This window comes from Rhinopithecus roxellana, chromosome 17, assembly GCF_007565055.1.
Source record: "Rhinopithecus roxellana isolate Shanxi Qingling chromosome 17, ASM756505v1, whole genome shotgun sequence".
Lineage (NCBI taxonomy): Eukaryota > Metazoa > Chordata > Mammalia > Primates > Cercopithecidae > Rhinopithecus > Rhinopithecus roxellana.
The window spans coordinates 4530428-4540595 of NC_044565.1; the positions used below are offsets into that span (position 1 = coordinate 4530428).

The 10168-nt window shown below is 45.1% G+C and overlaps 1 protein-coding gene across 3 annotated transcripts in view; it reads right to left on the bottom strand.

Moving 5' to 3' along the window:
• The window catches only part of TMEM87B (transmembrane protein 87B), a 62692-nt gene extending 52819 nt beyond the window's left edge, over positions 1–9873 (bottom strand). For all 3 annotated transcript variants that reach the window (XM_010386348.2, XM_030921238.1, XM_010386344.2), the window contains exons 1-3: positions 9347–9873; positions 5410–5470; positions 900–991 (exon numbers count right to left, since the gene is read on the bottom strand). In XM_010386348.2, the coding sequence (XP_010384650.1) occupies positions 900–991; positions 5410–5470; positions 9347–9514 (321 nt within the window). In that variant the 5' untranslated portion in view covers positions 9515–9873. The remainder of the gene's footprint in view (positions 1–899; positions 992–5409; positions 5471–9346) is intronic.
• Between the last annotated feature and the right edge of the window lie 295 nt (positions 9874–10168).

Genomic DNA, 10168 nt, shown 5'->3' on the forward strand with positions numbered 1-10168 from the left:
AGCCAGCCACAATGGCTCACGTCTATAATCCCAGAGACTCTGGAGGCTACCTAAGGCAACCTGCCAGGAGGATCGCTTGAGCCCAGGAGTTCAAGGCTGGAGTGAGCCATGATTGCACCACTGTACTCCAGCCTGGGTGACAAAGAGAGATCTCATACGTATTTATAAGTATATGCATATACATGTACAGGTATATGTACATATATATGTATAGGTATAGGTATAGCCATATATACATATATAATTTTAAAAAATAAAAATATGGAAACCCACATATTATTCAAGGTAGAAGCCAAACAGGTAACAGAGAATCTGAAAAGGAAACAATCCCAAGCAACCATCATGAGAATCACGAAGAGAAACACCTTGCTGAGAGCCCAGTGCACATCCCAGGAGGAAGAAACCCAGGCTTCAGAACCAGGTGCAGGAAAAGCCTTCCTCAGCACAGCCACTTTCTCCTTCTCTCTCAGTCTCCTCTGCCTTTCCCCAGATATCTCCTTTCTTCTCCTCACCTCTTTCTGCGATCTACTTGTGCTCACTAAATCTACTTGTACTCAATACAGTTCCAGGTTCCCTATAATTTTTTTTAAAAGTGAAACATTTACACTTCTTTCACAAATTAAGCATTTATTCGTATGCACAGCATCTTTATCAATGACTCCTACGTGCCTGAATTTAAACATTTACTAACATTTTTCATAACATACAAGGCAACTAAACGCTTGTAGTCTTCTCAGCACGTAACTTGGTTTATTGCCATAAGTTCCAAAATTAATCCTTGGCACTTCTAAAACTATAATCTCTATTTCTAGCCTCCTCACTTGATGAGCTAATAAATCTTAATACTCATAATTTTCCTTCATAGCTTTATATACATTAAAAACTTGTGTTTTACTTACTTCCAGATTAGAATAGTCATTGTGACAGGTATGATACTTCAAATGCCACACTATGGTAAACTTCAGAGGCCCAGAACAATGGAATGACTTAACTGTTTAGAAAAAGAAAGTCTCGTTTTACATGAATAATACATACACTCTAATATAAACTTAAGGTTTTGAGAATGCAATTAAAAATAGGCTACTTTAATGTAACAATGAGTAAAACATTACCTAATTTCTCCAAAAAGTCAGTGTAAAATGAGACAGATAAAATTCATTAAATTGTTATAGTTAACCAAAAGCTGCTGTAATTCTGTTCATTTCATCTATAAGTCTTAATATTAAATAAACTGAGTGGCCTGATATGCTAAGTCACTGCTTAAATTACACTCTCAAACATTTTTCTCACTTACATATTCATTCAAAATATACTGAGTGAGCCCCATCCTGCGTGCCAGGAAGAGCTATGATGGTAAATGAGAACAATGCCTGTCTCTGACTTAAGAGGTACTGGAGGAGAGTTTTAACAACTAAACAGGCACTTTCAGTAGTCGCAGAGGCTGGGAACAGTCAAGGCAGCACTAAGCAGGTCACCTATCATAACCCAGGAGAGCATGAAGAATGGGCTCTGGGTAAGCTAGGTGGAGGAGGAGACCTGTAACTTGAAGGAAGAGCAGGAGTTAGCCAAGTGAAGACAGGGGTGGACCACACATGTAAATGCCCAGGCTGAGGGAAAGCATGGCATGAGTGTGACCTCTGAAAATAGTCTGCTATGCTTAGAACACAGGTTGGGGAAAGGAGAAAGAGTTGAAGCTGGAGAAGTGCCGGGGAAAATTCATGAGGTCTTACGCCCTGCTGAGGAGTCTGGCCTTTCTTTTGAATGATCCAGGTAAGAGGGTGATATGAATAGGCCGACTGAAAAGCATTAAGTCTGGAGTTAAGGAGAGCTCTGTTGGGAACATCCTCACGACACGGCAGCTGGCTTACCCCAGAGTGAGTGATTAGAGAGAGAGCAAAGATGCAGCCACAGTATCTTTTATAACTTAGCCTCAGAAGGGATGTGCCATTATTTCTACCATGCTCCATCAGTCACTCAGACCAACTCTGATAAAATGTGTTAGAGGACTACACAAGATCATGAATAACAGGAAGCAAGGATCATTGGGAGTCATCTCAAAGGCTGATAATGACGAAGAGCGAAACCAAACTGAGACCAGAGATTCAAGTTCAAGAGACTGAGGCTGGTAGATTTTCTGGGGGACAGTACCCAAGAGATGGAAGCTACATAGAGAAAGAGAGAGAGAAGTCTGCTTAGTGATACCCTGGAGCTTCTGGCTGAAGGGCAGCCTGCCCATGCGTGGGAAGCCCAACAATTCTCAGAGCTCACACAGAGCTGGGAACTATTGTAGTTTCCACTAGCCAGATTGGAGAGGCCTCAGTAAATATACCAGGTATTTGGAAGACAAGCAGAAAGACCACACCACAGAAGTACCTGCTAAACTTGCCCTAGACAAAAGGCTACTGCAAAAGAACTTAACAAGAAAACTGGAAAGCATCAAACAGCCCCACGAGGAACTTAAATGTCTGCTAGAACAAAGCTGTTAAAGGACTACAACATCCTCCAGCACTCGAGAATGTAAAATTCACAATATTGACCAACCAAACAAACAAGAAGCCTGCTTGGATTTTGATTGGGATTAAACTGAATTTATAGATCAATCTAGGGAGAACTGACAGTGTGATGTTTGCTACAGATTTTTCATAGATGCCCTTTATCAGGTTGAGGAAGTTTCCTTCTATTTCTAACTTTCTTGGAGTTTCTATCATGAATGGGTGTTGAATTTTTTTTCAAACGCTCTTTCTGTATACTTTGAGATGATCATATGGTACATTTCTTATATTCTGTTAATATGGTGAATTACATTGAGAGATTTTTTTAGCACAGGCTCCACATGACTTGAATGAGACAGCAGAAAAGAGGTTGCCTTTAAAAAGCCAGATATCAGATCTCCCAAATGGCACGGACATATATCCAAGGGACCAGTCCTTAGCTTTATAAGCACTAAAATCTGGCTCTGTGAAAACACAGATTCTCATCTCACCCTTTCCCGATGGCAGATGTACAAATGAGAATGCTCAATTACTCACTTCCAATGAACAGAAACTGTAAACTGGACTAGTAATGATCAACTCTTTCCCTTCAGCATGCCTCCCTGGAGGCCCAATGCGGATGAGAAGGTGATTTGGTGAGCATGGCACCAGAACAAAGAGGCTCAGGTGAATGCTATATCCACACCTGCCAGTCCCGTGTCATAGCTGTGGTCATGGTTCAAGAAAACCTCTCTCCAACAATGCTGATGGACATGACCAGCATTTGCCTGACTAAATCCTAGTTTTATTATGCTTTTGCTCTTAAATCCCTCATGCTGTCCCATCCTTTCTTTAGATAAGTTAATAACAATGTCTTGATTGTAGTCTACCCATAGGTTGATCTCAGGCATTTATAATGATTTTTAAAAATCAAATTCTGTTTCAGTGGCTGACATTACTTTTTTATTCCCATATGACTTTTTGTCAGCACCAGACTGAGTTTCTTTTAAATCCTCTTTGTCTAGACTTTGAGACATGAATTCATTAAATAAACAGATGCCAAATTTTTTTTCTCACTCACCTTGGACTTCAGTTTCCTCTTACCAAGCTCTTATCACCACTGATGATTGATATTACAGAGCTGCTTTAAACCACCTCTGCTTTCTAGCTGCTGGCTAGCCTGACTTCCCTCAGGAAAGACCCATAACAGGCAGAATCGCCCCCAACAAATGAGCAGAGCATGATCTGTTGCGTGAAAGAGGAAAGAGGCATGGCTTTGGATCCTGTAGAAGCCAGTTTGCTCTACCCAGCAAAAAACTGCTACTTATCCTGAGACTTTAACTCTGGCAACCAATTTTCCTAGTTAGGTTACTGGAAACAATAAGAGGAATTGGGCCACAGTGAATATGATCCAATGTAAATCCAGTGAAATTCTTAAAAAACCTTGGTAGTTCTGGTATATCAGTATTGACACAAAAAAGACAGTCCCTACCTAATGAATATTTTAACTTTTATCAACCTTAAAACTCTAATTAAAATGTTATCCAGCACTTTTTACTTCTTACAAGGATATGTACATTTTGAAAATTTTCAAGGCCATAATGGGTTTATCATAATCATGACATTTCATATATTCATAAAAACAATTTATCCAGTTTTAAAAATCTGAGACTCAAAGTCAAATTTCACAAAAACCAAACGCTTTTTTGCTTATTAGACTTTAATTATAATTTTCATAAAATGATTCATATTACATTTTCTGAAAGAGGATCAGAAAAATCCATTCTTGTGGGCCACGCATAGTGGCTCATGCCTGTAATCCCAGCACTTTGGGAGGCTGAGGTGAGTGAATTACCTGGGGTCAGCAGCTCCAGACCAGCCTGGCCAACACGGTGAAACCCCATCTCTACTAAAAATACAAAAATTAGCCAGGTGTGGTGGCGTTCAGCTGTAATCTCAGCTACTAGGGAGGCTGAGGCAGGAGAATCACTTGAACCTGGGAGGCGGGGGTTGCAGTGAGCCAAGATCGTGCCATTGCATTCCAGCCTGGGTGACAGAGAAAGACTCTGTCTCAAGAAAAAAAAAAAGAAAAATCCATTATTATATTTTGTTTTGTTTTTTTTTGTTTGTTTTTTATTTTGTTTTGTTTTTGTTTTTTTTGAGACGGAGTCTCACTGTTGCCCAGGCTGGAGTGCAGTGGCGCGATCTCAGCTCACTGCAAGCTCCACCTCCCGGGCTCATGCCATTCTCCTGCCTCAGCCTCCCGAGTAGCTGGGACTACAGGCACCTGCCACCATGCCTGGCTAATTTTTTATATTTTTAGTAGAGACGGGGTTTCACCATGTTAGCCAGGATGGTCTCGTTCTCCTGACCTCGTGATCTGCCTGCCTCGGCCTCCCAAAGTGCTGGGATTACAGGTGTGAGCCACCACACCCGGCCTCCATTATTGTAAATAACCAACCAAGTCCTGACTGAAACAAAACAAAACCTTAAAATGTTAGAACTACTTAAAAACAAAACATTTGCTTAGTTTATTATATATATTATATTCATTTACATGAATGCATTTGTTTATATTACATGTTATTTGTTTATATATATATATATATTTTATTATTCCTGTTCGTTTGTTTTTGAGACAGAGTCTCACTATGTCACCCAGGCTGGAGTGCAGTGGTGCGATCTCAGTTCAGTGCAACCTCTGCCTCCCAGGTTCAAGTGATTTTCTTGCCTCAGCCTCCCAAGTAGCTGGGACTACAGGCGCCCACCACCACGCCCAGCTAACTTTTTTTGTATTTTTAATAGAGATGGGTTTTCACTATGTTGGCCAGGCTGCTCCTGACCTTGTGATCTGCCCGCCTTGGCCTCCCAAAGTGCCAGGATTACAGGCGTGAGTCACCGCGCCCAGTCTAGTATTTTATTGTTTCATTATACTTACCAGATAACTTGATATCTGTAGAGTTAAACATAGTTTTCCTAAATATCAAAGGTCCTGATTTCTAAAATGAAAAACAAACAGAGGGAGATCTTGTTAGAAAGTTTTTTTCGCAACTGTTTTACCCCACAACATATAGAGTTCTAATCCTTGCACTCCTCTCTCTGACAAGAGTATTTTTTTAATGTAAATCTGATCACATCACTAGCTTGCTTAAAACCTTGTCATGATTCTACTTCCTGCAGTTACCCTGAGGATCAGGAGAGCTCCGGCCTCTAGCAGACTTAGGGCCAGTGACACGTAAGAGGTAAAAGATGCTGCCATTGCAGGATTAGTACTGCTCAGACATGACATGAACTGCCTGCATTTGCATGCTGCTCTCCTGGTGTCAATTTGAATGTACTTTTGATGAGGAAATGTCCCCATCTCCCAGCTCCAAGTCATTATGGTTTACCAGTGCAATTACAACAGACCAGAATTCATACTGTAGCCTACAGGACCCTGAATAATCAAGGCCCGCCCACCTCTCAACTTTCCAGTTCCTGAAAAGCATGATATTCTTTCCTGCCCTCAGGATTAGTGGTCAACCTGAAAAACTTACTTAAAAATCCTTCCTTTCACTCTTTGTTCATCTAGTTGGCTCCTTCTCACCCTTCAAAGCCCAGCTCAAAAGCCTGTTCTGCAGGAATTCTTCCACTGTGGCCCATATCAGGCCAGGCCCTCCCTTATATAATCCCCAGCACCCTTTCTTCTTCACAACCTTTCCACAACTTAAATCAAATAGTTGATTAGTTGTTTAATGTCTTCTCTCCTCAAGAATCAAAATCCTGCAGTTAGAGACTGTGTTAAATGTACAAGTGATTAGGAATTAAAAAAAAAAAAAAAAAAAAAAACACTGACAGGACAAGTGGTAACCCCTTCCCCCTGCCCAACACAGTTTCAACAACAATAAAATTCCCAACTTGCATCCCTCGTTTGAGCTCCACATCCAAATACCCAACTGCCTAAAGGACATGTCCACTAGGGGATGTCCAACAGACAAGCCTGTTTTAAACCAGACACACTCCTCTCTGCTCACCAACTTTTCCTATGCTGTCCACCTTGTTTGGAGGTGGTACCATCTACAGTCACCCAAGCCATGGCTCCTTCCAGTTCCCCACTTCCATCACCCAATCCCCAAGCCATGCCTACTTTATCTCACAAACACTTATCAAATTTAGTTCTTCCTCTCCAACTCTGTCACCACTGCCCCAATTTAGGTTCTCTGCATTTCCTTCCTAATTTCCGCAATAGCTTAACTGGTACTTCTACCTCCAGATCCGATCCTATAATTCATCTTTAGATAGCAGCCATAGTGATTAGCATTATGTCTAAGATCTTTCAATGGCTCCCTCATTCACATCCTAAAGTAGCTACCGGGAGTCTGGAGGCCTAATCCAACCTATAAATAGGATTTATTGAGTCCACAAGAGGCCTTTTGTAAACTTTTTGACATAACAAAAATATGGATTCCAGTTTCACTTAAAAAAACAAGAAGCTTTGGCAATTCTGTGCCCACTCTGCTAGAGTGTATGCACAAAGTTGAAGCCAAATGGCAGTTGCCCTCTTCAGAATGGGCATGCTATCTGTAGTCCACAACATGCCTCACTACCCCCTCCAGTCCTGAACCTAGCTCACTGTACTCAATGACATGATTTGCCTTGGCCAACACACGTCCTTAAGTTTGAGGCTTCTGGCCTCAGGCTCAAGGCCAAGCTCAGGCATGGAAGGCTTGTGGTGACCTAAGTCCCCTCTAACAACCCTGCCAGAAACTTGATGTAGCAGAAACACCAATAATTTCCTGCACTGCTGCTGTACTGCTCCCCTCCTCTTCTTCATCAAGGTAGTACTTATTCATCTTTCAAGACTAAGGCAGGTCTCTCCTCCAGGAAGCAGGGTTACGTGACCCTCTTGGTGCTCCAGTAATATCTCAAGTATACCACAGTGTATATGACTATCTACTCATAAATCTGTTATTCCTATTACTGTATGAGCATCTTGGGAGAAGGGGCTATGGCTAAAATTTATCTTTGCAACAGCAATGACCAGTCTAACATATGACACACAGTGATGCTTCAACCATTTGCTCCCTTGTACACTCAAAAGAACCATTTCTTGGCTAGGTGTAGTGGCTCATGCCTGTAATCCCAATACTTTGGGAGGCTGAGGCAGGAGGATGGCTTGAGGTCAGGAGTTCAAGACCAGCCTTGACAATATAGTGAGACCCCCCACCTCTACAAAAAATTTAAAAATTAGTTGGGTGTGTGGCATGTGCCTATAGCCCTTGCTACTCAGGAGGCTGAGGCTAGAGGACTGCTTGACCCCAGGAGTTTGAGGCTGCAGTGAGCTATGACTGTGCCACTGCACTCCAGCCTAGGTAACAGAGCAAGACTCTGTCTCAAACATACAAACAAAAACAAAGAAACAAAATTTCTTGACAAATTTGCAGTACAAATGAAAGAAATCTCCACTCTCCTTTCCTGTTTCTGACAACCCGAAATGAGGAAAATAATAAGTCCACTCTTAGGAGAGAAGGGCTTTTAGACTTCTAATGGCCCAGGGTCACACAAGAGTAAAATGAGCCTAAGATCATGCAGCACTCAAGGAGCAAACTTCTCTTCCTCATACAGGAAGTACACTTGGCAAAGATCTTTGCAGGTATGTTAAAAGTACACTTGGCAAAGATCTATACAGATATGTTCAAGTAATCTAACGCATGCATGCAGCTGAGTCACTTCCAATATAGTTATATTGACTATTCACTATCGTCGCAGCAGGAAGCCATGAGAGCAGTTCACTGAGTTCTACTTTTTCCCGTTCAGGAAATTAAATAATGGAGATGTGCAGACTATCTAACTGGCACACAAATTAGGTCACCAACCCAGAAGAACCCTGGAAGAAATGGCCGCACTAGGTCTTAAAGATCCAGAAATATACCCGGCGTGTTCCTCCGAGTAGCTTTGCTGTTGTGGGAAGTATTTGTAGTCTTTGGAACTACTTTCTTTTTCTGGTTAAGGAAATCAAAATATAAGTCTCATCTTTAGAACTTGGACATTTCAGGCATGTGGAAGACACCCATCCCAAACAGTGCTGGATTAGTCATCTGACCCCAGAGAGACCGGAGATAATGCGTCTTCCAGACTTCCTGTCTCTCTTTTGCAAGACTTTCCATAATTCTGCCCCTGCATCTCTCCCACATCATCTCCTCTAATTACTGGATGCCAAGTTTTCTAATAGCCTGCCTTGGAAAGAAGAGTTTCCATCCACTCATGCCTCCAGATTCGCCTTTCAAGCACTCCGTTATAACTAGTCCCGCCCCACCTACACACACACACCCGGAACTGTGATAGGAACTGTAGAGAAATTCAGGAACTCAAGAAGAGAGAGAGAGAGATAGGGTGACTACTGCACGTTTCCTCCTCATTTAAATTTCTTTTTCTTTCTTTTTTTTTTTTTTTTGTTTATGCTGAAACTGAAGCGCTGTCAAGTCCTCCCTGCGGCCTCAGGGGTCTGGCCCACTGTGGCTGCATCCGGACAGGAAGAGTCGAATCCCAAAGATGCTGCTAGATGTGCAGAGATTCCTGATCCAGCCAAAACATGTCAGAGCAAAATGAGGGCCACGGCGTCAGGAATGGTGACCTTCAGTAACAGTCCGAGCGCTCGGACCGGAGGGCCGTCCCATGCGCAATCCTGACGGCTCTTCCCTGCAGCCTAGGTCGGGCCGGAGGAGGGGCCGCTCCCGGCTCCCCGCTCGTAACAGACAAAAGGCTCCGGGAGGGTATCTGGGGACCCGGTGCTGACCCGGCAGAGGCCAGGTGAACAAGCCCGGGGTCAAACGAAGCCCCGCGACAGCCCTGAGGGCCCGAGACGTGCCACGCCTCAGTCCCGACACTCCACTTACGTCGTTGACTGTCTCTAACCAGAGCCCGAGCTCAGGGACCGCGCGCACAGCCGCCGGGGCCCAGCACAGAAGGCAGAGGGCGACGCGCAGCAGCGGGGCCCGGGCGGGAAGGCAGCGGAGGCGGCGGCACGGCAGGGGCCCCGCTGCGGCGCGGCAGGCGGCCACCATCTTGACCCGGAAGCTGCACCTGGCGCTCCGAGACGGCCTGCCACACCCGCACCTGGTGCAGCACCGCCCCAGGCAGGCGGGTCCGAATCCAGGACGCGGGGCTCGGACTCGGGTGTGGAGGAGGGGCTTGGGCCTGGGCGGAGAGGCGCGGTGCAGTTCTGGCAAACCGGGCCAGGACCGGGAGGCAGGGCTTAGGGCTCTGAGCCGGGCCCAAGCGTGCAGCTGGGGGATGCCTGGAAGGCAGAGATAAGAGCCAGGATGTGGAGTTGGCGCCGAGACATGGAGGCGGGCCTCAGGGCCTGGCGTGAGCGTGAAGACAGAGGAGGAGCCAGAGCGTGGAAGGGAGGGCTGGCAGCCGGAGCGCGGAGGCGGGGCCGGGTAGGGAGGTGCCTCCGGAGTGTGGAGACAAGGCGGGGCTCGGGGTGGTGGGGGCGGGGCAGGGTGGAGGCAGGAGGCGAGGCTCCGGACCAGGTGGAGTGACAAGACAGAGCGGGGATGTAGGCGGGGCTCGGGAGTGTGAAGGAGGGGTGGGAGGCGGGGCTCGGGAGAGTGGACAGCGGGGCGCGGTAGGAGGTGGGGCTCGCGGCCAGGCTGGGTGTGGGGACAGGGCGGGGTTGGAGGCGGGCTCCGGACTGTGGAGGCGGGGCGGGGCTC